The following is a 26,945-nucleotide window of genomic DNA, read 5'->3' as shown; positions in this document are numbered from 1 at the left end:
TCAGAGGCTTAGGGCCAGAAAGAGTGGGTCCTCCTGAGAGCTTGTCTCAATGGTGCTGATGACCGAGGTCCTAGGGACGCTGACTTTTTGTGGGGCAATGCCCAGCATCTGGGGCCTGTCTCCTGGGCTCCTATACACCCTAAGTTAGACCATAAAGCTTGTCTCCTCTTCTGCTTGAATATTTAGCAGCCCAGTCTTGGGTGGTCATTCCTAACTCCTTCCAGGTTCCCAGGAGACTGGCTACAGAAACAACTTGACTCTGCTGAGAGCTGGTTGGAGAAACCTTTACCCAACAAACAGGGCAGTAAAGCCTCACGCCTGCCCCACAAAAGCCGTGGGTGCCTCCCTGCTTGGCTACCACTTCCTCTGTCCCATCTACCAGTCCAGAGCTGGACACAAGCAGCTACAGTCTCATGTGAACTGGGCAGGATCCCCATGGGAGCCGAGGCTCAGGATTCTGGGGATGAGAGACTGGGGTTGTTGTTCTGCTTGCCCTTGGCCATGCACCACCTGTACCACACAACGAAGGGTACAAGAACCTTCTGGAATGAAAATGTGGCATGGGAGGCATTGGGGGAAGAGTCCCAGATGATGCAGTAGCGCAGTCCAGTTACATGTTAACAGCACATTCTTGTCACCTCAAGACGCTCTGTCAACTTGTCTTTAAATCAAGAGCCACCCTCAGCCCTCGTGTCTTTACCACTGACTCTCAGAAGCCAGGTTTCCCCCCCACCCCCACCCCTGGTCTATTTTAAGCTTCCTGAAATCTGACAGAGAAAAATCCCCAGACTCAGAGCAAGAGAGGGAAAGATGCCCAAAGGCGAGACCCACAGCGGAAGAACACAGCTTGGCCAGGTGTGTCTGCTAGGCTGTGTAGCCGTGACTAGCAGAGAGGGATGGACAAACGCTAGGGTCCCGCTCACCTGGGCCCAGACCCTGACCTTTCACCCACCCTGGCCCTGCCTCCACCTGGGACCCCTGCCTGCCTCAGGCTCTGTGCCAAGCCATGCCTGTCACATGGTTCCACTTCTACCTGGGGACTCCCCGTGGCCTCAGGCCTAGGTCTAGCTGCACTGTCCTGGCCGGCACTCACTTGGCTCGCATGAGGTCCTGGTCCTTGAGGGCAGAGCCCTGGAGGTAGATGACCCGCTGGGACCACAGGGGAATCTGCAGTACCCTGCGCACCTGGACATCCATTTCAGAGGGACACAGGATGACCACGTAGTAGTCCTGCTGGTCAGGTTGTAAGTCAGTGCCTCTGAGCCGGATCCTGTCCCCCCAGCCTGTATTGTTTCCTTGATAGTGTCATTCCCAGGGCCTTATGGGACCACCACAGCCCCCCCCCAAACACACACCAGACACAATAACCAGGGACTAGAGTGCTCAGGTACCATGCTCAAGCATGTGACAGTCTTGTATAATGGGGGCGAGGGGGTGGGGGGAGGTGACTGCTTTGGGAGCCTGGGAAGAGTCTGAGGCTCCCCAGGGGTGCCTACAGCCTTACCTGGAGACGGGGATGGGCATAGAACTCATTCAGGAAATCCATGAGGAGGTCAATCTTGAGGGAGCTAACACACAGGACCACATGTTTTTCCGTCTGTGCTCGGTGGCGGCTGTAGTTACCCCCTGACTTCTGCCGTTCCATCCAGAGGTAGACAAGCTCTTCAAACTGTGGGGAGAGGGGGGGTGGACACTGGCATCCAGTGGGGGACAAAGGAGGGTGGGGCAGGTGCTAAGGGCAGAGAGTAAGAGCAGGTCTGCTTGGCTGGCAGGATGTAGAAGTGATGGGGACGGTGACGTTAGCAGAAACCAGAGCAGGACCAGGAGATGGCATATATAAAGAGGTGTCAGAAACTGTGGTGTGTGACTCCAGCCATGGGAAGTCTAGCTCATGGCCTCAGAAGCTACATGGCCAGTAGTGGGTGCCAGAGTCTATACTCTGACATCTGGACAGACAGAGTCTTGGCTCTGCCTATCAGCTTTCCTGACAGTATTAGGAAACGCTCAGCACTGAAATTAGGGATTTCTCTCTAACAGTGACCAGATGAGGTCCTGATGCAGACACCACACATTCAGTCCTTGCCAGTGGGGTCCTCTAGGGCTGGGTGTGAAGAGTTACAAGAACTGCCATGTTCCCATCTGCCTGGGCCACATGCCTGGGCAGCACTGGCTCTGCCCAAGGCTTCACCCTGCATATGGCTCTGAGGTCAGATGCCCACTGCTTGTTTCATCTTGAGCATCAGAACCAGACATGGACTTAGAGCATTTCTGAGTGGACTGTGGCAGCAGACCCTGACCACTATGTCCATTCTCAAGTCTGCATCTCACTTCCACAGGTCCTCACCAGGAGACCTGTGGTCAAGACCCTCGGGCTGGGAGCATGGGGACTCCCTGCAGGTGGACCATGGGGTGTTCAAGACCCTCGGGCTGAGAACACAGGGGCTCCCTGCAGGTGGTCCATGGGTGTTCAAGATCCTCGGGCTGGGGAACACAGGAGCTCCCTTTTGGTGGCCCATGGCAGGGCACTGCTGCTGGACAACCTGGGCTTGCTTCTGACCTCTCTCAGGCCTCAGTTTCCTCACTTGGAAAGTATGAGAAGAGTGCCTGTCTTGCAGGCTATGGTGAGGGGGTCAGAGAGTTAATGAAGGGTTCAAAGGGTTCACAGTGACCCCTAAAGTGTATGTCTGCTCAGAATCTTGAGGCAGGAGCTGATTTGGAAAAGGGGGTTTTTGCAGCTTTAATCTGTTGACCTGAGATCATCTTGAATTATGGTGACTACTAAATCCAATACCCATGGGTCCTTGTAGGTGGGACAAGGACCACATGGTCATATGGAGATGCCCATACCATGGAGGGTACGCTTAGGAGGCCACCACAACCATGGGACCTCCCAGGGCTCCCGCTAGCCCCCTGCAGCTCCATGTGAAGAGATAACCTAAAACTTTTGCAAGAAAACAGACTTACAGCGGAGGGAGGAAGTGGCCTTTTCAGGTAAGAGAAGAAAATGTTAAGAGAAAGTTTGGTGTATTAGACCTCGTTAAAACTTCAGCTGCCTGGAGAAGGGCAGGACCCTTAAACAAGGCAAGGAATGAGTTCACAGACTAGCAGCTACCAGCGGAATGCTTGAGGCCGCCAGCTAGAAGCACAGCACACACTCCAGACCAGCAGCTCGAAGCAGGATGCAGGACCGGCTTCTGGGCACAGAAAAGCTAACAGGTTGGGGAGAGAGGCCTGGAAGGGCAGTGATGTGTGACAGGGACAGGATTAGTACACTGTAGGCTTTCAGGGCAGCATTCTCAGGACAGGGGCCGGGAGAAGTAAGGGGTGTCTGCTGGGCTTGAGGCTCAGGGCTGCAAGGTTAGAAGTGGGACTAGCCCAGGGTCAGAGCTCAGGGTCAGCAATGGTGCTTCCAGTTGCCCCTTGTAGCCCTAAAAGTTGTTTAGCTGTGATTGGGAAAGAGGGTGAAGTTCACCCCAACAATCCATCTCTGCATAGGTTCTTGGGGGGTCACTTGGGCACCTCAGACCCTCTGGAAGGAAAAGCCTGTCTTCCATGGTTGCTCTTTGGCAGAACAATTCACTGTTGACTCGAGTCAAGGGAGAACCTCTGCAATGACCCTCCATAGACAGGGGATGCCTTCTCTCCAGTCTCTCCTGGGAACGACCTCCTGACGTGTGTGCTCGACCCCACAGGTCCCTCCTGTCCTTATGCCACTCCTCATGGAATGACTCCTGGCTGTCCCTGTGTTGAGCATGGTGACTCACCTGCAGCGGGAGTACCACAAGGGTCACACAGATCAGGATGACCACCAGCAGCTGGGATGGCCAGATCTTGGGTGTCACATCACCAAAGCCCACAGTTGAAAAAGTGACGATGCAGAAGTAGAAGGAAGTCAGCAGGTTCAAGTTCCCACCTGCCCGCTCAAGGTGCTGGATTCCACAGGTCCTAGAAATCGGGAGAACAGGGCTGCAGCAGTGGCAGGGAGGGGCTTCAGTGGGGGGGGGGAGGCTGCAGCAGGGGGAGCAGGGATTGCAGCAGTAGGGTAGACTGCAGCAGGGAGGGCAGGGGAGACAAGGCTACAATGTGGAGTGGGGATACCTGAGCTGGCTGCTGTGAACACGGACACAGGGCCTCCCCACCTCCCCACCTTCCAGAGGAGTAAGGCTCTACCAGTCCCGGGGACCCTATCACCTAGGACCGAAGTGACGCATTCCTGATCACTGGGACACTGAGTGAGTGAGATTGTAGAGTTGGGTCTGGATGCCCAGCACCCGCAGGTGATGTCAGTCAGTAGTAAGGCGGTGGGGCTGCCATGGTGAGGGGTACACTTCAGCCGCAAAGGAGTATGGCTGTAGCAGGGACGGGGTGGGGCTGCCCCAAGCCCTGCCAACCTGTCCTCCAGGACCTGCAGCCACTCCTAGCCAGCTCATCCTTGCCTGAGGGATAGCAGGCGTGACTGGGCCTCTTGGGGACATGGAACAGGGCCACTCCACAGGTAGATGCAGGAGGTTGGAAGGTCTGCCCACGTGACCAGAAGCTCCCCACTCTAAGTGACCCTCCAAGAGACCCTGGCTGCTTCTAGACTTCGTTCTCAAATGGACCTCAAACCAAAGGGCCCACACTCAGCCTAGGGGCCAGTTCCCTTGAGAGTTGCAAACCCAGCCAGTTGGGCAGGCGCCTGCAGGTAGGATGTTGTGCCATTGTGTCCCTGATCTCCGGACACAAGAGTCTGGAGCTAAGTTCTACAGTTCTCTTTGTGCCTCTTCTGTCACCTCCCCTGATTTATCTCCTAGGCTTGCGGTCTTCCATGGCTACCTGATGCGACCACGTGGTGACTAGGGCGCTCACCCCGTGAAGACGAGACACAGCAGGGTACAGAAGAGGATCAGCACCTGGTTGAACATGGCTGACTGCGTGCGCAGGATGGCACGGTGGAAGTCATTCTGCAGAGAATGCAGCCATCAGAAGGCAGGAACCATAGACACTCCCACACATAATAAGCAGAGATCTGGTTATAATTCCTTCCCAAGAGAGGGCTACGGGCAACATTGCCCGGTGCTGGTCACATGGACCTCAGCTTGGTCTCAGGGTGAGCAAAATGTGCCAGAGGGCAGATAGGTGTGAGCATCTTTGGCTTCAAGACTCTTACATCACTGTGCAAGTGGGACAGAGCTGAGTCAAGGGATCTGGCCAGGAAGGTGCAGGCCACCAGGGAGACAGCTGTCATCCTGGCTCTCATTTCCAGGAGATGGGTTTATTCCAGCAGAGGCTAGCCATAGGGATAGTCGGAGCCTGCATTCTTCCAGCCCTGATTTTGCAGCCTGGTTCTGGTTGTGCTTACTCACATCTGCACACTCTGTCCCACCTTCTCCCCAGCCCTGGGAAAGCTGTCTTCAGGGAAAGAGGAAGCTCACGGCTGGCTGGACTGGAATGTGTCACATGGCAGGCAGTCTCTGGGCCACCGCCTGGTCCTGCCAGCAGGTGGGGAAACTGTTCTCAAGGAGCCAACAGGAGCCAGTGCTCACTTACGATCATGTTCTCCAGCGCGTGCTTGGCCAGCCAGCAGTTGAGAAACACGGGGATGAACAGGTTCCGAAGAGGCGGCCAGAAGACCTGTGGTGTGTGGGGGAGAGGTCAGGTAGGGCTCAGGTAGCCGAGCTTGGGGCTGGGGCTCACCCACCGTGATGATGAAGGGCAGCGTGTTGATCATCTCCAGGACGAAAGGAACATGGAAGACCTGCTCCCAGATGTTGCCCTGGGGGCCAGAGGTACTTCAGAGCCAGCAAGGGGTAGTCAGGAGCAGGGAAGGGAACTGGGAGCTTGGAAGGTAGGCAGAGGTAAGGGTTGGGAGTGGGCAGTCCTTAGATCATAGGTGCTAAGGGAGGGGCTGTGGAGAAAGGGCATGGTGGAAACCAGGGCGGGGAAGGTGCAGGGAGCGACTCACCTTGTAGCTGAGGTAAATGAGGAGCATGGTCTCTAAGAAGCTTATTGTGGCCACAATGACCTGAGTGAAGAAAGGAAAGAGACTCGGAGCAGATCTGGGAACAGGGCCTGACCTCTGAGGGGCTCTTGTGTGTGTGTGTGTGTGTGTGTGTGTGTGTGTGTGTGTGTGTGTACAGGGCTGCCTGCACCCTTGCTGCTGAAGTAAGATGGTCTTGATTGGGAAGACTTGCAGGCAGCTACTCTAGGCCTTAGGGTTGGTAGAAGGCAGCCCAGACGCCATCCCTGCCCTGCTGGGACACCCTGTGGACAATCAGTGCCAATGAAGTAGGGGGGTGGTAAGAGCATCACTAAAGCCACCCTAGGAGGCAGAGGTGGCAGTGAGGGCATGAGGCTGGGTTGGCAGTACTCCTTGGGCCCTGGGTATGGATGGAGCCTCCGCTACAGGCATCTATGAGTCCTATGGGACCCTTCAGGCTAGGCCTCTGGCACATAGTTAGGGAAGACCCCCTCAGAAGCTGGCCTGTGTTTCTGACCCCTACCTACTTCTCAGGTAGACAGTAAGGAGAGGGTGGGTCAGCAGGGAGGAGAGGTTCTGATCAGGAAAGAAATGAAGAGGGAAGTATGTCCTCAGCGATCTGGGAAAACTACAGTACGAGCTCAGGCCTTACTGGGCCTAAGTCCCTTGCTTCATGGGTGAGCCTGAGGCCCTTGCTTGCTGAATAGGACTTATGTTCTCTTACTTAACCCAAGCCCTCTCCTTCCTGAGTCCACACAAGCAGCCTCCACTGTGCAGGGTGGAGGGGTAGCCTGGGACTCACCTGAATCACCCACTGTGCAGGGTGGAGGGGTAGCCTGGGACTCACCTGAATCACCCACTGTGCAGGGTGCAGGGGTAGCCTGGGACTCACCTGAATTACCCACTGTGCAGGGTGCAGGGGTAGCCTGGGACTCACCTGAATCACCCACAAAGTCATCTTCCTCTCCACCCACAGGATGGGAGCCCTGGGGAAAAAAGGGAGGTGAGGCCCGGCCAGGGTGAGAGCTGCCAGGGCACTTCCTCTTCAGGCTCCAGAAGAATGTTCCCGAGGTAGTGAGGGCCCACTAGCCAGATGTGGAGGGTGAGTGGAGAAACATGTGCTTCATTCAAAATTCCTCCTCTCTGATGGGGAAGATCCTCGGTACAGATTCAGCCAGGGTGCAAGGGTGCAGCTGAACATACCCCAGGGACTTTAATGGACCTCAGGTGTGCATTGGCTTCACTAGGGCCAGAAAGTTAAACTCCCATAGACCACATCTGTCTACCCCGTTCCTGGCCCGGCCCAGTATGGCCCTGACAAATGGGAGCCAGGAGCAAACTCACCAGTGGAACTCGGAGGATGAGCCATTGAAAGTGTAGTTATACTTCGTGCAGCCCCAGCTGTGGAGAGACAAAAGCACTGGCCCAGTCCCAGACCTCCAGGACCAATGCCAAGGGTCCTTTCCAGAGCTGCTATGGGCTCAGGGAAATTGGGAAAGGCACCCACTGGCTCACTCAGGGCCCACCGTATGCCCCAACTGGAGCTGATGCTTCAGCATGTGCGGGGCCTCCCTGGCCTGCCGTGACCACGTGAGGAGGCTCTCGAAACAAGAAGCATAGAGAACACGTCCCTGTCTAGAGGTCTGGGCCCTGCAGTGAGCTGCTGCTCAGGAGAAAGTGAAGACTCAGCCTGAGCCAACAACAAGCTCCTGTATAACCACAGATGGCCCAGTGTGACATTGATGCCCGCTGGAGGTCGGAGCTGCCTGAACCAGCCTGGATAGTTTTTGAGAGTCAGAAAGAGATGAATTAACGACCCTCATCCCCCAAGCCACTTAAAGATAGGCATATCCAAGCACCTTGGAATCAGCTGATGAGAGGTAGCAGGGCATAGCCAACATTCTAGCTCTGCTTCAGGCCATAACTAGCACCAGGGTTGGCTACCACGGGGACCTCACTGCTCAGAGAACCCAGGAAGGAGCCACTTCTTCCCTGTCCTCACCTCACCTGAGCTTTATTGGGGTTGATTCACTCAGTACCCACCGAAGTCCCTGAGCCTTCCTCTCAGCCTCTTATCCAACATCTACCTACTTATCCTTCATCAGCAACCACTCACCTATCCCTCCTTTGCATCATCTACGGTCCGTGCATTCACCTATCTATTATCCATCATCATCTGATCTATGACCCATGCGTCCATTTACCTGTGTTCATCATTCTATCCAACATCCATCCATTCATCTCTCATCGACATTCATCCATACGTCTATCTAGGTATGATCTCATCCTTGGTCCATGCATCCATCATCACCTGATCTGTAATTCCTGTATCCATCTCCTTATGCATCCTCTTACCCAACATCTACTCAGCATCTCATCCCCTATTCGACTACCCATGCGTCTATCCATCCATCTACCCATCCGGTGTACAGCTATGCAGCATTCACCCATCCGTCCATCACCCAAATATTCATCATATCCCCCACAGCCCATTAGCCCTGCTAGTGATGGTGATGAATTCAACAGACTTGGGTCCTCTAGGGAGGTGGAAGCAGATGTCCTGAAGCCTCGGGGGTTTGGAAAAGGTGTAATAGACCCAGAAGAGAGTTTTTTGAGTCAGCGGTAGCCCCTATTTCCCCTCAAACAGCCACGGAGGGGTCTTCCTTCCTCTGACCTCCTGTGCAGTGATAAAAGGTTTATTCTCAATAGCATGTGAGGGTTTCCGATCTGGGAATTCTAGTTTTCCCGAAAGTGGGCAACAGATGAAAATAAGGAATTCAGTACAACTCTGCACACAAGCTCCAGGGGCTGGCCTCCTCCCGGAGATTTACAGGACCTCAGCAGTTCAGGAAGAGCCTGCTCTGGGTAGCCCAAGAAGTAAGTCAATGTTGGCAGGGTCCACGATTGGCCCAGCAGTAGCCCTCAAACTCTTGGCTCTGACTAAGGAGTCCTGTGGCATCTGAGCCCACTTGTCAAACCCACTGGCCTGCAAGTCAGAGGCCAGCAGAGTTCAAAAGAAATGTTCTTGGCAGAAGTAACTAACAAAGTGAAGGGCCAAGTGCAGCATCCTCAGAGGGCTGTGGGAAACCAGGAAGTGACAGATGCAGGAACTCAGACCTGGGGGAAGAGCGTCACCTCAGAATAGAATTGAGAGGATAAGAGGGGGCAGAGTAGGAGGGAGGAGTGACAAGCGCGCCCGTGGCCCAGGGCCCAGCTTCCGAACCCCACGGGGCACAACTCAAGACAATCCTGGCACTGAGGGCTTCTGGATCAGTCCAGAGATGAACCGGAAGCATGCCAAGGCCTCCCCAGGCACTGAGAGACCAGCAGCTCTCAGGGAAGACAATGACACCCTGCAAGGATCTGGGCTGGGAAACAGCACTGACGTCTCAAAGCAGCCAGGCAGTGGGAGGATTACTGAGAAGACATCAGAGGAAGAATCCTCAGCCTCATCTGCTGGGTCCTCTAAGCCCACTTGACAGCAGATACCTCTTCCTCAAGATGGTTAGAACACACTCTGTGCCTGCATGCACAGCTCCACATTGGGGGCCAGCCATCATTCTAGGCCCAACTGAGTGGTGTCTGGGCATGGCTCTAGGTTGGGGTCACACTAGGGGAAGAAGACTTTCAAAGCTCTGGTGACAGGGCTCCCTAGTAGTCTGGTAAGTGTTGGTCACAGGTCTTCCACACGAATGCCCAAAATGCCAGTGAGGATCATTGGAAAGGCTCAGTCTGAGGACCCCAGCCCCCCAGGTCACCCACCATCCGATGCCCTGGTCTGGGTTGTCGAGCAGGACACGGACGATGTACAGCAGGCAGGTGAGCAGCTTGAGGGAGAAGTTGAATAGCCGGATCCTCAGGCCTGTGGAGAGGGTGACATCAGGGTAGGAGCTGCAAGGAGCAGGCCTACCCGCTCTGCTGGGGTCTCTCAACAGCTCCCTCCTGAAGGGGCCCTGCATGGACTTCCATCTCGCACTTGTATTCCAGATGCAGAGGACAGATGGATCAGCACCCCTTCCCCAGCCAGACTCCTCTGGTCACTGAGGCTCCGTGCAGAGGATTGGGGTGCAGAGGATTTCCTGAGGGCGCTTCCCTCGCGGGAACAGATTTAAACACTTGGCGCCACAGCCTAACTTCCAAGCCCCTTCTTGCATCTCAGGTAGGTCCAGAGTGGCCAAGCTTAAAGCTGGGAAGGAGTCGGGGAAGTGTGGAGATGGGGATTCCTAGGGTGTGGGTTGGGTGACACGGGAGATGGCCCAGCTGGCTCCTGGGGACAGCCTAGCCCAATTCAACTCAGTGTCCAGAATGGGGGGAGTCATGTCTCCACAGGTCAGAAAACGGGAAGTCAAGGTGACCTCTGCCCTCTGTCCATGCAGTTGGCACATTTCTTCAGGCTCCCAACCCTGCCCACCCCCCTCCCCCAGGCCCCCGACTCACTGGATCTTTGGTTTTTGATGAAGAATAGCTTGAGCCGCTCTTTGCAGGTGTTCTCATTGACATAGAATTCCACCTGGACCCTGAAGGAGAAGAGGAGGCTGAGGCTTAGGGTCAGGGGGTTCAGGCCCAAGGCAGGGGCTGGAGCCTCAAGCCAGAGCCAGAGTCCCAAGCCCAGCTGAGTTCTTTCAAACCACAGGAGCAGAGAGGAACTTTGGAGAGAACCTGAAGGTCTGTGGTGTGAAGCAGCCATTCATCCCCCCGCAGCCTCCCCTTGCTACACCTGCAGCCACTGGGTAACATCTTCTCAGCATCCAGAGCTCTCCAGGCCCCGAGGAGATCAGGGCCACAGCACCCACGGAGCTTTGGGCACTGGGTATCCAAACCTTCTTAGTAAAATGTTCAGGAGTTGACAGTCATTGCTTCTGGTGGCCTCCAGAGTTTGTATTCTGAGGCCATACATTATAATCTCAGGGATGGTCAGAAGGGCCAGCAAGAAGCAGTCATCCTGTGAGCCTGGCCATCAGCCCTCTGACCTCCATCTTCCCCCTCCCGTGGCATTGCACACGGAGGCCAGTCTCTGAGACGTGGCCACACTCACAGTCTCTGAAGTCCTCAGATCACCCAGGGTAAATAGTGAGCGAGCACCTGGCTACTCACTTATGCCCCATTGCCACACGCGCTCACTGAGAATAACTCTGTGGCGAAGGGAAGACAAAGGCACTGTTCTCAACCCCCAAGCTGCAGACATAATCCTATGCCCTGCCCATCCCATTCAGGAGTAGGAGAGGAGAAAGCCAGTGCTGACAGGGGAAGGATGGTGCGAATCTGAGTCTGGAGTTCGCATCAGCTTGGACTCCTGTAGCAGGTGTGGTCAGCTTGCTGCATTTTCCCTCTCGTGTGCCCTTGAATGGTCCATGGCTCGCTGTGATGGACACAGGGCTCCCTGGACACCTGGCTTCTATCAGAACAACCTCAGCATCTCCCCAACAGACAGAAACTCCCCCAGGAAGGAATCAGGTGGGACACAGCATCAGGGACCATAGCACAGTGTAGGGTCACAAGGCAGAAGGGCAGAGGGATAGCATGTCTTGCAGCCTGCAAGGGTCTTGTAGGGCTTGGACAAGTCGGCAAAGGAGGCAAACACCAGCTTGGATCCCTGTTCCTAGCCCCCCCCACCCCCACCCCATCCCCGCACTGCTACTGCCTGCCGGGGAAGGCGGCACCGAGCCCAGGGTGGGTGGACCCAGAACACCGTTATCCTTTGATCAGGTACCGGCTCATCAAGACAGTTGGAGAGTTTAATGTCAGTGCCTGGCTGGGGACGACTATTCCAACAGCACCCAAAGTGTTTGCAATGGTCTCTGTCAGGCCAGTGAGATGGCTTAGTGGGTGACAGCACTTGCCACCAAGCCCAGCGACCGGAACTGGATCCCTGGTCCTACACAGCGGAAGGAGAAAACTGACTACGGCAAGTTATCCATCAACTGTAGTTCTTTTTTTTTTTTCTTTCTCTTTGGTCCACCCAGTTCCTAAATAAATATACGGAGTCTTATTATTACTTATAAATGCCTGGTCTTAGCTTGGCTTATTTTTAGCCAGCTTTTCTTAAATTATCCCATCAAACTTTTTGCCTCTGGGCCTTTACCTTTTTTCTATTTCTGTATATCTTTTCTTTCCTTCTTATTCTGTGTCTGGCTGTGTAGCTGGGCGGCTGGCCCCTTGCTTCCCCCTTTTGGTCCTCTTTGCTCCCCCTCTTACGATTTTTATCTTCTGTGTATTCTTTCCGCTTGCAGCCCCACCTATTCCCACTCCCTGCCTGGCTACTGGCCGTTCAGCTCTTTATTAGTCCAATCAGGTGCTGCAGGCAGGCAAAATAGCACAGCTTCACAGAATTAAGCAAATGCAACAGAAAAGAATGCCAACACATCTTTGCATCATTAAACAAATACTCCACAGCATGAACAAATGTAACACATCTTCAACTAATACTCCACAACAACCAACCTTCACATGCATGCCGTGGTACATGCGTGTCCCAACAAGCATACACCAAATAAATAAACAAGGGTCATACAAATATATTTTAAAATCTAATCACTCTCTAAAGCCTACTGAGCACAGCCGCTTTGTCACGTGACCAGCCCGTGGCCTGGGGGAGTGGCCTGGGTCACAGTGGCTCTGCACGTCACAGAGTTGCCTGAGGGCCCAAAGGCCTGCTCACCTCACCAGAACCAAGGCACTCCTGGGGTTTGGTGCTGTGCAAAGACTGGGTCTGCCCTAGACTGCACAGCAAGCCAAGCTTCCCACAGGCAAGGAGGGGCCAGCCCCGTACTAATGGTTGTTGTACTCTAGCCCACTCCTCTTTATGTCTAAACTCCACTTTACCCAGCATCCCTACTGCACCTCAGTACATTCTGCTGTCCCAGCACACATTGCCAGTTGTGCCGGACACACTACACTGCACACCAGCCAGTTCCATGCGCCACACTGTTTAGTATACCCACGTGATGCTACAGCACACCTTTGCACCCCACGTGATGCTACAGCACACCTTTGCACCCCACGTGATGCTACAGCACACCTCTGTACCCCACGTGATGCTACAGCACACCTCTGCACCCCACGTGATGCTACAGCAACCTCTGCACCCCACGTGATGCTACAGCACACCTCTGCACCCCACGTGATGCTACAGCGCACCTCTGCACCCCACGTGATGCTACAGCGCACCTCTGCACCCCACGTGATGCTACAGCGCACCTCTGCATCCCACGTGATGCTACAGCGCACCTCTGCATCCCACGTGATGCTACAGCGCACCTCTGCACCCCACGTGATGCTACAGCACACCTCTGCACCCCACGTGATGCTACAGCGCACCTCTGCACCCCACGTGATGCTACAGCGCACCTCTGCACCCCACGTGATCCAGAATACCCCCACTGGGTCCCCACAGCACCCTGCTGTACCACACTGTATAGCAGCACAGGGTCTTTCTAGGGCACTAGGAGCCCCAAGCGGGAGAGGATACTGCACATGACTGACTGAAGAGTCAGCTGTGCATCTTTCTCTTGGAAGGAACCTGAGGCTTGGGAGACAGGCTGCACTGGGATGGGGGCAGGGAAGTCATCGGATGGCTTGAAGGACCACCTGTATCCTAAAGGCATGTATAAAGTTCTCGAATGGCTCTCCTCTCTACCCACCTCCTCTACAATAAAGGGCTCAGGGAAGAGTCTTCCCATCTGCTTAGCCCCCCTCTCCCCGCTCCAATAGGACCCTTAGCAGGTGACCAAGATCTTGTTAAGGCAACAAGGAGGCAGTCTCTCTCCATCTCCCATACAGCACAGACCACAGCCTTTCTGGTCCACTGTGGTTCCCCTCCCCTATCTTTGGCTCTACTCCCGTGCCACCAGATTATTACCAGATGTGGGCCCTTGGCATTGGGCTAACCTGAGCTGCATAAGCTCCCTCTGTGTTACTCAGCAGTCTATGGACTAACACACTCCCCTTGGGCAGAATATTCCATTGCGAGCCACCGATGCCTCCTCTCCTCCCTCATTAGAGACAGAAGTCCCAGGACACACTGGGGAAGCACTCATGTGCTCTTCTTGTAGCTAGAGCTCCAACCACAGGCTTGGAGTTCTCCCAGGGACCCCACTGTCCCTGGGAGAAAGGACAGAACCCTGACCTTCCCTCTGTCCCTGCACCCTGCTGCCCCATCTCACTAGATATTCTCATGGGACATTCCTGTTGGCCATCCCCCGCTGCTCCCCAACTGTGCCTGCCCACTGCCCACAGGTCCCCTGAGCACCCAGTTCTCAACCCAATGCCCATGACCACTTCCAGCTCCACTCTCCAGGCTCCTGGACCCTCAAGGCTGCTCCTGTCCTTCTTGTCATCTTCCCAGGAACATACAAAGATCAGAAAACTCAGTCACCTATGAAAGAAGCCACCATGGCCACTGTGCTGCTCAGGGAACAGCCAGGAACCTGTCATACCCAGCCCTGCCCCTTGCTGGCATCCTCCCCAGCTCCAGAAAGCTGACCCGACTAATGACCCCCATGAGTACAACAATCACCTCCCGGGAGGGCTGCCCACTAGGTGCCAACACCCATCTGCATGGTCCCAGGTGTTTTGTGGGCAGTGCCCACTTATGGCTGAAGGTGTTCTCCTGGAGGAACCATAAGGCCTGCTTGGCTCCCTTGAAATCAGAGCTCTACAGTGCCAGAGAAATCAATGAGTCTTCCTTTACTTTTAAATTTTTGATAAACTGTGGCCACTCACTTCCTCCAGCAGCACACAAAACAGGGATTGAGACTATCCATTTCACTCTAATCTGTGTTTAAGACAGCATGTGTGATCTGCCCTAAGGAGAGAGGAAGACAGGGGGCACAGTCTCGCAGGAGCATAAGGGGTTTGTGAATGACCTTCACCTCTTAAAGAGCCTGTTCACAGGCACCCTTGTGACTGTGAGAAGCTCCTGGGAGTCATAGAAACTGCGCTGGCCCAGCAGGCAGAATCTAAGGACTGAGAGCCGGAGCCCACTGGGAAGTTGGATAGATGCAGCAGGCTCTGCCTCTCTCCTGCTTTTAGCTTAGTTTCCTACCGGGGATGGGAATAATAATGGGAGCTTCCTCTGATAGTACCACTGAGTACCTGGAAGATGTTAAGTGCTTTAGCAATAGTGAGGTTAAGACGTGTCCTACTGTGTCCCTTGGGAATGAGCTCAGAGAGAGGATACAAGGAGAGATAATGGGTATGGGGCCCAGAACTAGCACCTCATGGTGCTGGCGTGGGGGTCAAAGTTAATGCAACCAGAAAGCCACCTCAGGCCTATACTGTTCAGTACATCATACTGCAAAATCAGAGCCTGGTTGCATGCATACCAGCCATGCCCACAGATACTGGATGGTGCATTGGCTCAACCACGAGTCTGAGCTGAATCAACCTTACTGAGGAGCTAGCGGGTACAGCCATGGTACTGACTTCTTGGGTGAGTGGGTAAGAAGGGCCCAGAACAGGCTGCCAGGGGCAACTCAAACCTGTTCCTCCTTGCATCTGCAGAGGACTAGCCAAGTGGGAAGAGATCCAATGGCCCACAACCCCCAAGCCTTCATAATCCCCAGGGGAGTTCAGTAAAACTCCATTTGTGGCACCCTCCTGTGGCTCTGGAACCTTCTTGGAGGACCAGGTGGGCTCACAGCCCTCATTGTATCCCACATAGATGAGCTCCCCAGGAAGGCCCCCTCCAACGCTCCAGGCCTCAGCCTCATAGAGCCTGGGGGCAGGCAGTAGAGTTGAGCTGGCCTGGTATGAGTCTTCAGGCTATGGGAAACGGAGAGAAGGGATCCGATGTGGTCTGGGAAAATGGGTACTGGCTTCTCAAACTAACTCCCCTGCAAAGGGAGTTTTTTTGGAACTCAGGGGCTCTCTGAGGAGCTTAGGACATCTACTATGATTGGCGCTGGCTCTGGGGCAACATGGACACAGCCTTAGCCCTAGGGCAGCCATAGACAGGTTCTTGCTTCCCCACCATCGCCAGGTCTGAGGCCCAGTTCTTCAGACACCTGGGGAGGAGGAGTGGGATTAGGAGATGTGGCTTTGTTGGAGGAGGCTTCAAAGCTCACCCCTTCCAGTTAGTTCTCTCTGCTTTGTGCTTGCGGATCAGATGTAAGCTCTCAGCTACTGCTCCAGCACCATGCCTGCCTGCCTGCCGCCACATTCCCCCACCATGACGGTCACAGATTCTACCCTCTGAAACTGTAACCCCCAATCAACTCTCCCTTTTATAAATTGACTTGACTTGGTTGTGGTGTCTTATCACAGCAATAGACAAGTAACTAAGACAGTCATCCACCTCTGGGGGAGCCCATTTCCTCTCTACAGACTCCTCCCAAGGGGATTGTTAATCATATGTCTCCAGTCCCAGCCCCCAGGACCAGAAGTACCTGCTGGTCCTGGGAAGTGCTGGCCAACACTGTCATGTTTCTGCCTGGGCAAGAGTAGCCTTTCCCATGGAGCCTGACTGTCAGGGGTATGAGGACACATCTGTCCCTGAGACAGTCCCTCCCCTGTGAAGCACTTACTGAGAGAGGGAAGAGTCCAGGCTGAAATCCTCCACATGAAGCCTGGAGACAGAGTGGGCACATCAACACAGAAGGTGGGTGGGGCTCCAGGGCCGTATCAGGAGTTCAGGCAGTATCCCAGAGCAACGGGGTATGCCAGAATATTCCAGAGCAAAAGGGTATGCCAGAAGCCCCAGGCATGACAGGTAGTGTCAGGGCAGGCAGCCTAGCATGCAAGGCAAGTAGAAGCCAAGCCTACCCCTCGGAACTAAAGAAAGCAACAAGTCCATAGATGCTGGCACATGCAGGCTCTGTATTCTGGCCAGAGGGAGTGAACAACCTTTTAGCCAAGGACAAAGATCGGCCTCTCTCTCGTTCATGTTAAGCCTGTCTCCGGCCTCTTTGTGACCCCATGTCCAGCAGTGACCCCTCCAGTGGCACTGTAACCGAGGAAGCTGAAGACAACTGAGTGGTCCCACTACAGGGTCAGAGCCGGGCACCAGAAACATTGGATGGCCCATCTCTTGGTTTCCTGTAGCTGAGCAGGTCAGGACTGGGAGCTGGTGTTTCTTGGGTGATTGAGGTGCACTCCTCTACCTGGTCAGCTCTGGACAACCTGACCTTCAGTTTCCCTAGACTCCCTGCCATGGAGAAGGGGTCAGCATCTCTGGAGTACCAGCTTGTGTTGGGAGCTGACTGCATGCTGTCCTGGGCCAGCCCTTCCAACCAAGGACTTCATGGGGCCTCTCTCAGTTTTCAAAGCAACTGTTTTCCAGATGAGAAAGCAAAGATTCAGTGAGGACTACTGCGGACCTCAGGCAGCATCCTGCACAAGCTGTGTCAGGACCTCTGTGAGGCCAGGATCCTTTTCCACATTCTAACATGTGGTTCCCCCTGGTCCCTGGGTGGAGAAGGTATAGGATGGGCATACGCTTGGCAGAGTTAAGGTCCCCATTGGTATGGCAATGGGTGGACAGCTCGGTACAGCAGAGGCGAGTCCAGGTTTAATTGGGTGTGAAGTTTGGGGATTCCTGGGAGCTTCCAGATGCTCTGCCTGTTTGTGTAGCTGAGATTCTCTTCCTGGCCCCATCTCTGCCCCAAGATCTGAGATAAGGGTCTGAAGAGCCTGGCAGAGTTGTGGTTTGCTATGATGGGGACAGGATCATGTGGCACCTAGCACAAAGGGCCAAGCCTGATGCTTATAACTCAGACCTGCTCCCTAGCTCAGACCAACTCCCATCTGCATGGGCACCACTATCTGGGCTCCTGAGCTGTGCTGCATGCACAGGGTGCCTGAGGCTGGGACAAGGTGACTCCACTGTACTCTGGAGAGGCTATATCCCCACCTGTCGTGTTACCTGGTTCAGATCTGTCCCTTAAAGGACAATGGCCTGTGTGTATGCAGCAGGGCATCATAGATTGATGCAGACTCTGCCAAGGGCTGGTGCCAGGGAATATGAGGTCAGTCATCTGAGTTACCTATCAGGGGTGCTTCGGAGGAATGAAGGAAGGTTCACCTGAAACATCCAAACCCCGCAATTAGTAACCTAGGTACCACTAAGCCTCCCTCATCAGCATGACAGCCCTGTGGAGCATGGACACAGAATAAATGAGGGCTACAATTGAGATTCCTTTCTGTACCCATAGCCTGTTGCTCTCTTCAGAGCCTGGGGCTCCTACAGAAGCTTCTGGGTAGACATAGGTATACTCGACTTGAACCCTAAAGGGGCAAGCTCATCTAGGCACCTTCCTGGGAGTCCTCTGGGCTGATGGGAGGTTAGGGTATTTGGGGGTCCACTTCTCACTGCACCTCATGAACCCTGAATCTCAGGGGATGCTTTTTGTGTATTCAGATAATTAATTTCACGTCAGTGAGGTTCCTACAAGCAAATAAGGAGCTTCACTGGATTGTATCCCCCAGATTCACAGGCTATAGCCGTGACTCCTGGTAGCTCAGGAGTATAATGTAACTATATTAGGGAAAAATTGCAGAAATTAAGTTGAAATGGGGTCCTATGGTGGTATACTAGTAAGAAGAGTTCAAGACTCAAGTCACAGAGAGGGACAGAGAGGGAAAATTGTGTCACTACACGGGGAAGATGGCCTGAATATGGGAGGGGCCTTGGAGCAGGCTGCCCACATTCAGCTCCTGAAACCATGAGAAAATCAAGTTATATGGTTTCCACCCCCTAGTCTGTGACAGCCCCCACAAGCCCAACACACTTAAAAAGGAAACCTGTGTCCACTGGAGGGACCAGGAAGGAGTGCACCCCATACCGGAGCCTGATATCCATGTATATTCCAAGAGGATAAATCACTGTCCAGATAAGCACACTGGGGAGGAGGAGAGAGTGGAATAAACCGGTAACTGCAGAAGCAATAGAGTACCATCTGTGGTGAGCAGTGGGGTGCAGTGTGTAAAGCTGGGGTATATCCAACTGCCAGAGTGGGGAGTGAGGCACTTGAGAGCCTAGAAAGGGTTAGGGGTGCTGTATGAGGGCTATTCAGAGAAGTCACTTGGTGGGACAGGGAAGGGTCTGTGATCTTGAAGGGTTGGGGGCCTATGAGCGTCTGGACATGGAGGACAAGGATATCCCAGCAAGGAAGATCCAAGGGATCACCTCCTGGGCCCAAGAATACTAGAGTGAATGAAGTTGGGGATGGGGAGAGATTCAGCTCCTTGAAGCTGGACCGACAGGCTGGGACTTTTCAGGAGAACAAGGTGATATCTGAGCCTGAGAAGCTGCTGTGTGAAGGCCTCGGCCTTGGTGGGGGAGTCAGTGACATATGATGGCCAGGAATAGAGCCTGAGAATGGAGTGAACCCAGAGTCTGGCTGGCTGCTGAGAGACTTGAAGTCACAGAGTGTGAAGTCATGTCCATGCTGAAGTAGTGAATAAGTAGGTGGTGTCAGGAGGTGTCAAGATGGCGTCTCAGAGTGCAGGTCTGAGGTAGACGTGGGCTGGCTGGGAAGAAGGCTGAAGATCCAGGGCCTGGAAAGTCCTGGGGATGGATCACAGAGCCATGAGGTAGGGGCCTTGGTCCTCAGCACCCTTGGCTTTGGGGAGCTGTGGTGGGTACGCAGGTATGGGGCAGGCTCAGCTCAGAAGTAAAGTGGAGAGTTGGTCCTAGACCGGCCCAGTCAGAAGCAGGCTGGGATGCCACTAAGAAAGGGGATTCCTGGCACCCTTGTCCCAGCCTCTACTCCTGAGCTATGCTCTGATGTGAGGTCCCTTCTCCTGGTGTATGCCCTTAGGGGACTGAGAGCTTCTCTCTGGTATAGACTCAAAGGGGTGACCCCAGAATGTAGTCTTGGGGGGGATGCAGCAATGCAAGTGGGTATTCTCTGGAGCCTCAGGGATGGAAAGCCGGCCTTGGCCAAGTCAAGCCTCTGCACCATCCTTCAGGCCCTGCCCCAACCCCATTCTAGCACCTTTGGCTTTCCCCACCTCTACACCTGTACATTAAGACCCCAGGAATGTCAAAGGATAGACAATTCTTAGCCCCCAAAACTCCCTGTTCCAGCATCTGCAGGAATCTCAAACCCCTTCCTCTTCCTGGAATATGGAGACCCCACAAACTCAGATTGCCAAAACTGTGCTCCCTGGGCTCACCTCCTACGACCTTCTGTAGCCTTCTACCCACAACACAGCCACCACAGCCCTCCAGGACATCTGCTCTCTTGGTCCTGCTACCCGCTATGAAATACCCTAGGGACATGTCTCTTGGAGCCTTCAGAGATTCCCAACATATGCCACTAGGGACACTTTCTAGGACATCTCTGCCTTCTGGCCCTTCCAGTTGTCCTCCAATCCCAGCCCCGTGGACATAGCTCAGGTGTGGCCTCTGACCTGCCCATGCAGAGGTTCGGCCTCATCCCCTAGCCTCCCAGATACTTCTCCCTGGGCATGCACCCTCCTTCCATCCCTCACTGCCTCAGCGGGTCCATCAGGAAGCAGATGGGGCTGAGGGGGCGTCCACATGGTGGACAGGTGGGAATGCCGCAATGGCAGATTCAAGTCAAGTGAATCCAGGGCTGTAGAAGGGGCCACAGTGCCTGACCCACTGAGGGGTTCACTAATGACCCAGCCCTTCCTGGTGTCCCCCTTTCCCCAGCCCACACTTCCTAACCTTTCTAAACCTGAGTGGGGGACAGTGAAAGAAGGGTCAGGTTGGGTGAGGGAGAGGGACGGGCACCGGGCCCGCTGTAGCTGTGAGAAAGTGCAGAGCTTCAGGGACTATGTGGGCAGAGTCTCACCGCCATGGTGGGCATGCATGGGGGCCATGAAGATACTTTTCTACTCTCTCTGCCCCGCTGCCTTCCCAGTGGTGGAGAGGCACCAGGCTCTAACTTCCTGGACAACAGCCCAGACATAGGACAGGGGCAAGGGCAAGTCACAGCCCGCGATCTTGTCTGGAAACTTCAGTAACCCCGGTTCCTAATGTGTCAGTCAGTCTTCCCCATCCTCCTCAGCTGGGATCTGCCTTGGCTCCCAACTGCTCATTACAGCAGGTGTTCAGATGCCAGCTAGAGGCTCAGGCGCCACCTGGGCCCAGCTGGGTAGACAGTTCCCTTCTCTCTGCTCTGCAGAAGGAGGCTGACAAGGACCCTGCGAGTCAGGGAGAAAGGCCATGCTTGTCAAAGGGGCCAGCAGCTCAGCTTGTGGTCTTCTACATGCAGAAGTGCAAATGGGGCAAGAGGTGGCCACAGAAGTGTCGCGCTCTGGACTAAGACGCAGCCTGGGCAGAACTGCCATTCCCGCAGCTTACTTCTCCTGATAGGCCTGAAGGGAGCTTCCGGGATCACTGGCCCACAGTGTCCACTAAGAGGAGAGAGAGGCCAAGAGGGGTCCCCAAGGATAGCAGCACTAGCTGGCTATCCTCTTTCCCTGAGTTTCCCATAAGTTGTGGGAGGCCCCTCAAGAGCTGTGTCTGGCAAATGGGGACAGGGTGGCATCACCCTTCCCATGTGAGAAGCAGGGAACTGGTACAAATGGGGGAGGCAAGGGAGAAAGGGGGTGCTCTGATGACCTTAGTCCAGGCATCTGCTGGGTCCAGCCACTGCCAACCCACCAGGCTTCACCCCACACCGGCATCCCACCCCACCCCACCCAGGATTTCCGCCATGCCTCTGTCCAGAAGGCCCTGCCAGCTCTTGCTCATCCTTAAAAGTCAGTGTCCAGGAAGTTGCCTGGACTGGCCCCATCCAGTCCTGCCCCAACTGCTACCAGAACAGGCTTCAAGCCCATAATACAATGTGCCCACACTAGGCCAGGTCTGATTCATTTCATTCCCCCGCAGCATCCAGGAGGGTTCTTGGCACAGGCAAGTGATGGCTAGGGATTCGCTGCTGCAGAGACCTCAGTGTCCTCATCCATGAAATGGGGTGTCACATCCTGCCTGGAGCTTGCAGGAGGATGAAGAGGGTGGGCTCCCTTCTGCAAAAGCCTCCTGCATTCTGGCTGCCCAGCCATGCTGGTGCTTACCATGCCCATGCCTTTACTGTCCCCCAGCCAGTTTGCTATGTAGCCTGCCTGGGCCTCGGAAGCACACCTCTGAAGTACCTACCTCTTCATAGTGTCCCTTGCTGAACTCACCCAAGTGGGACTTCCTAGAGCAGTGTGGGCCAGGGCCACCTGGACCAGAGCCCAGGTCATAGTTGCAGGGCCCTGGGTTCAGCCTCTAAGCAAGGGGCCAGGGTCTAAGTCTCCCCAGACCAGGCTGCAGCCAAGGAGTGGTGGGGCGCCAAGGCGCCCTCTTCTCTTCCCAGGCTACTACAAGCAAAGCCAGGTGTGGGGGAGCAGAGCCCGTGCTAGACAAAATGCAAGCGATGCGAAACCCCTCCCGCGGGGTCCTGGTCCCCCCGCAAGCGTCCCTACCTCTGGCCCACATCGCTGCCTACGGAGCCCCCGCCGCGGGCCGGCAGCAGAGGGCTGAGCCCGTGAGGTTCCTCGGGGGCTGCAGCGCCGGCTGGGGTATCCCCCGGACCCGCCTTGCCCTCGGACGGTGAGCGCGGCAGCTTGGCCCGCGCCATCCTGCGGGAGCGCTTGGCGCGGGTGGCTGTGGCGGGGGCGGCGCCGGGCGCTACCACCGCGCTCCTCACCCTCAACGCGCAGCACAGTGGAATGGTCCGGGGTGGGGAGGGCGTCGTCTTGACTCCCTGTGCTCCAAGGTCGGCCCCAGGTTCTTGTCCCAGCCTGGATGCCTCAGGGAGGACTCAGTTCCGGTATACAATTGTCCTACCCCACTCCTACCAGAAGTAATAGTCACGGTGACAACAGTCACTGCTCGGAAGGGAGGGGATGCAGGAAGGGTAGTGTAGGTGACAGCTCATGTGGCCCTTGGCAGCTCACCTCCAGAGGAAGTTTGGTGGAGAGATGAAATAGCTATCTCTGCTGGGCATGTACCCACATCTCAGGGTACTTCTGTGTGTCCTGGGAACCGCGATCTATTGCTCAGGATGGCAGGAAGCCCAGAGCCCCACCTGTCTTCTAACCCCTACCTCAGGGCCTGACCAAGTGAAGTGAGTCCATCCTCCAGTCGGATGGGAAATGGTGTGTGCGCATCCTTCCTCCTGCTCAGGGTCCTCACCCTCCAATCCTATCCCAAAGCTGTCAGGGTTCAGCCCCCAAAGGGCAGTTACTGATGGCTGAATGCTAGCGCCCTGAATCCCCACCCTGTGTGTGGCAACTCCAGAAACAGGGTCTCTGTCGTCTATTCTAGGCACCTGGGGACCTGCACAGTGTCACCCTGCAACCTGAGCACAAGCCGGGGAGGTGGCTCAGAGTGATGAAAGTCCCTGCCACGCAAGCATGAGGACTTGTGTTCAGTTCCCAGCACATGCAATAAAAAAAAAAGTCAGACTTGGTGACAGCACACACTTAAAATCGGAGAGCTGGGGAGGAAGAGACAGGCAAATTCCGGAAGGCTGCTGATTAGCTAACCTCACCAAATCGGTGCACTCCAGGCCCCGCTAAGAGACCTTGTTTCAAAACACAAAAACAAACAAACACAAAGCCAAGGTAGAAAGTGACTGAGGAAGACACTGAGGTTGACTTTCATCCTCCAGACAGACGCATGCATACACACGTATGTGCACCTGTGCACAACACACATATGTCTATGCTCACATGAACAGACACATACATCTGTGCACCCCCTCTCCACTAAACCAAACCAAACAAGAACCGGAACAACCCGAGCAGGACACAGTGGGGAAACTGAGGGGCAGAGGGATGACGTGGCTTCCCCCACTAACCTGAAGCAATAAGGAGCGAGGCAGGGATTTGCAGGGAGCAGAGCTGGTTCAGAGATACCTCTGCAGTCACGTGATAGGGTTTTTCTAGCCCAGCCCATCCATTTCACAGCCGAGGCTGCAGGTGACTCAGCCAGTAACAGGTGGGTCACAGCAGATGGATGTCTATGCTGGGAAGTCTGGCTGTCGGACATCTGGCTGGGTACCGGAGTCTCTCTGGTGCACGCTGGTCCTGAACAGCTGCTACAGCTCCAGGGTCTCCTGGTCCACCACAACCTAATGTCACAGATCTCACAAAGCACGGGTTCCGAATTCTCCTTCTTGAATCCCTGCGCCATTGGATGGACCATCCTTGTACCCTGACCAAACAGGACAACTCGGGAAATCAATTCCTTTGGGGGACATGGCTGCACCATAGCCAGCCATGCATCTGAACCCCATGCCAGCTTAAATGGCATGACTTTTTCCTTTCTCTCCTCCATTTTCTTCCCCTGCCAACAGCTGGGGATTTTTATGGTTTGCCTGCCCCGCAGTCTCTCCTGTAAACTCGAATCAAACTGTCCTTGCGTTAAAAACGATTATACTTGCCAGCTCTTCCAATTATCTGCTCCATCTCCAAGTCCTCATAAAACCAGCCTCGGTGTTGGAGCAAATAATCATGTGAGCATCCCCTGGCTACACACTGTCACAGCTCATGCTGGTCGTAGGAGAACAGCACATTGTACCCATCAAACGCCCCTGCAGATGGAAGCCCCTTTGTCCTTCCCAGGGACTCAAGAAGGGACCATGAAACTCCCCAAGAGCAGGTTGTGGCGTAACCCATAGTGACGTGTGGGAATCACACTGAGAGACACCAGGGCACAGCATAACTCAGGACAGGCTGCAGAGCAGAGAAAGTGCTGGAAGGACAAATGGGTACTTGGGGTTACCTAGGAGCAAGGGTAGAGGGCTGCATGAGTATCAGGGATGCAGGGCTCCAGGTTCAGAGAGAACACATCTGCATCACTGAGCAACAGCAGTAACCCACATGTGGGCTGTTCAGATGCCATGTCTGCAGGGCACAGGCGGACAGAGGCCTAGCTGCTTGCTCCAGCGTATGTGACACCTCTGTAGTGGATGCCCTGTGCTTATTTTCTCAGAGTCCAGTGGGTCTTCATGTGTCCATCAAACACCCCAGTTAGAGTCTGGTAACAGACAAGAGGGTGAGTCCACCGTTTCACCCGACGTGACTTAGAGCTGATTATGTGAAGAACATCTTGGTGATAGTGGGATATCTGAGGCAGGGAGAGAGGACTGCTCCACTGTGGCTAAATCACATGGACTACAGCAGGTATATTTTAAACACAACCATCACCTTCCCATACAAGAGCCATTTCTTGTATGGGAAGAGTAGCAGATCTACATTCCTTGGCACCTGGGCACACAGAGGGTTGTGTCTAGTTGTTAGGGTACCTGGTATGGACAAAGAATAGGAGATGGTGCCACTTGCCAGGCTTGGACAGTCTGGAGCCCCGAGGCTCTGTGGGATGGATGCCATAGAAACCAAGGAATAAATGATTGCCTTTTTAGGAACACTAGGCTACAGATGACATTTCAAGTGGCCTTACCGGGAGGAATGTGAAGCTCCAAGCCAACTGGAGTTGTTCCCTGTGGGTGAAGTCTGCAGGGGCAGGTGATGTAACAGCACATGTAACAACCTCCCAGACCCAGAGGAAATAATCAATGCAGACAGGACAGAATTCGGTTCCTGAGATCCGAGCCAGGACAGAGCACACCAGCATCACAGATATAAAAAAAACCAAACCAAACCAAACCAAAATAAAGAACAATGCCAGAAGTAGGGTGCTAAGAATAAGAGATGACAATCCCAGGGAGATCAAGGACTACTATACCCAGCTAAGATGCCACCCAAGTCTACAAGAGAAATCCCAAGTGTAAAGCAGCGTACAAGAACATGGCATGCATATAGATGCCCTGCTTGAGAGAAAAATAACCTTGAAGGTCCGGCACCTTCACCCTGGCTACCATTTTAAGCTAAACCAAGACAATCATAAATCCTGAGAATTCTTCCCACCATTCCCTGGTGGTGGAAGGGTGGCAGCAAGTGGCTGCCCTGAATTGTATTGTTGTCCACCTGGGGAGATATTAGAACATATTAATAAGAGAATTCCCCTCAGACTGTCCCCATAGAAGGAGAATGGGACCTAGGGCATGCACAGCTGGATGCCTTGGATACCAGACAAGGACATTTCTTAAGATCTAAAAAGAAGGGCAGGTCCAGGGCTGGGCACACATAACCTTTCCAACCTCTGTGGTTCCAGAAAGGCAGTGTGGTCAAATACAGGGTTAGAAGAAGGAACAAGAATGGTATGGCTGTGTAACATCCAAGAGATGAGGGAGTCCCAGTGTCTATACACAGTCCGGGGGAGAGAACACCACGCAGCCTCAGCAGGGAGGAAGTCTGCCACATGCTACCACAAAGATGGATGTTGAGCTGAGAAATTAGCCACTCAGAAAAGGACAGGTCCTGTGGTACTCCATTTATATGAGGTCCTCAGAGTCCTTGGCTCCATAGAGACAGGCAGCAGAAGGTGGATGTCAGGGACTGGACCTGAGTCAGTGTTAAAGGGGATGGGCAATGCTAGAAGCTGCACAGCAGTGTGGCTAAGTGTACCAAGTGAGAGAGGAAGGACTCCTAAGATAGAGAGCCTGGCTGCCAGCAAAACCTAACCCCAGCCCAGAAGGAAACTGGCCATCAGGGCTAGAAGCACTACTTAGCTTACTGAGCACGAGGTTCAATAAAAGGAGCCTCGAGAGACCAGATAAGTATGCATACTGAGGTAGAGAGAGTTTTACAGCGCAGACACCCCGAGGGCCCAGGCATGATCCCAGTATTAGAGAGTGAATCACACTGAATCCAAAGGGATGGCTGGAAACAGGGTTACTGACTAGGCAGATGGTTCTGATCTTACGGCAGAGGCGGACACTGATCTGGGCATCTGAGAGTGGAGAACACTGTCCCAACAAGTCTTTGGACTCCTGGGTAGAGACCCCAATTGTCCTCAAGTGTTTAAGATATACTTGTCATTTATAAACACACTCTAGAGGGAGGGGAGAGCCATGCACTGAATTCCAGGAAAAGAAGCTACCAGACACAGTACACTCAGATACTCATCCTCTTCAAATGACTGAACTTGAAGTTCAAACAAAAGCCATTTCTGGACACAAGA

At 54.2% G+C, this 26,945-nt stretch overlaps 1 protein-coding gene across 13 annotated transcripts in view; it reads right to left on the bottom strand.

The window, feature by feature from the left end:
• Kcnt1 (potassium sodium-activated channel subfamily T member 1) overlaps positions 1-26,945 on the bottom strand; it is a 56,452-nt gene that overhangs the window by 19,024 nt on the left and 10,483 nt on the right. For 5 of the 13 annotated variants that reach the window (XR_012911798.1, XR_012911799.1, XM_075985439.1 and 2 more), the window contains exons 1-13: positions 22,340-22,515; positions 16,483-16,524; positions 10,397-10,476; positions 9,722-9,821; positions 7,304-7,360; positions 6,897-6,945; positions 5,945-6,004; positions 5,681-5,755; positions 5,530-5,613; positions 4,849-4,943; positions 3,765-3,945; positions 1,505-1,669; positions 1,094-1,230 (exon numbers count right to left, since the gene is read on the bottom strand). Coding sequence is in view for 7 of the 13 variants with exons in the window: in XM_075985439.1 (XP_075841554.1) it covers positions 1,094-1,230; positions 1,505-1,669; positions 3,765-3,945; positions 4,849-4,943; positions 5,530-5,613; positions 5,681-5,755; positions 5,945-6,004; positions 6,897-6,945; positions 7,304-7,360; positions 9,722-9,821; positions 10,397-10,476; positions 16,483-16,524; positions 22,340-22,494 (1,280 nt within the window). In the remaining 6 variants the exon portion in view is untranslated. Of the gene's footprint in view, positions 1-1,093; positions 1,231-1,504; positions 1,670-3,764; positions 3,946-4,848; positions 4,944-5,529; positions 5,614-5,680; positions 5,756-5,944; positions 6,005-6,896; positions 6,946-7,303; positions 7,361-9,721; positions 9,822-10,396; positions 10,477-16,482; positions 16,525-22,339; positions 22,517-26,945 lie in introns of those variants that run through there. The other 8 variants (XR_012911803.1, XR_012911802.1, XM_075985444.1 and 5 more) reach the window with 3 other exon arrangements.

Source organism: Microtus pennsylvanicus, chromosome 9 (genome assembly GCF_037038515.1).
Source record: "Microtus pennsylvanicus isolate mMicPen1 chromosome 9, mMicPen1.hap1, whole genome shotgun sequence".
Lineage (NCBI taxonomy): Eukaryota > Metazoa > Chordata > Mammalia > Rodentia > Cricetidae > Microtus > Microtus pennsylvanicus.
This window is presented reverse-complemented; position numbering and strand designations above follow the sequence as displayed.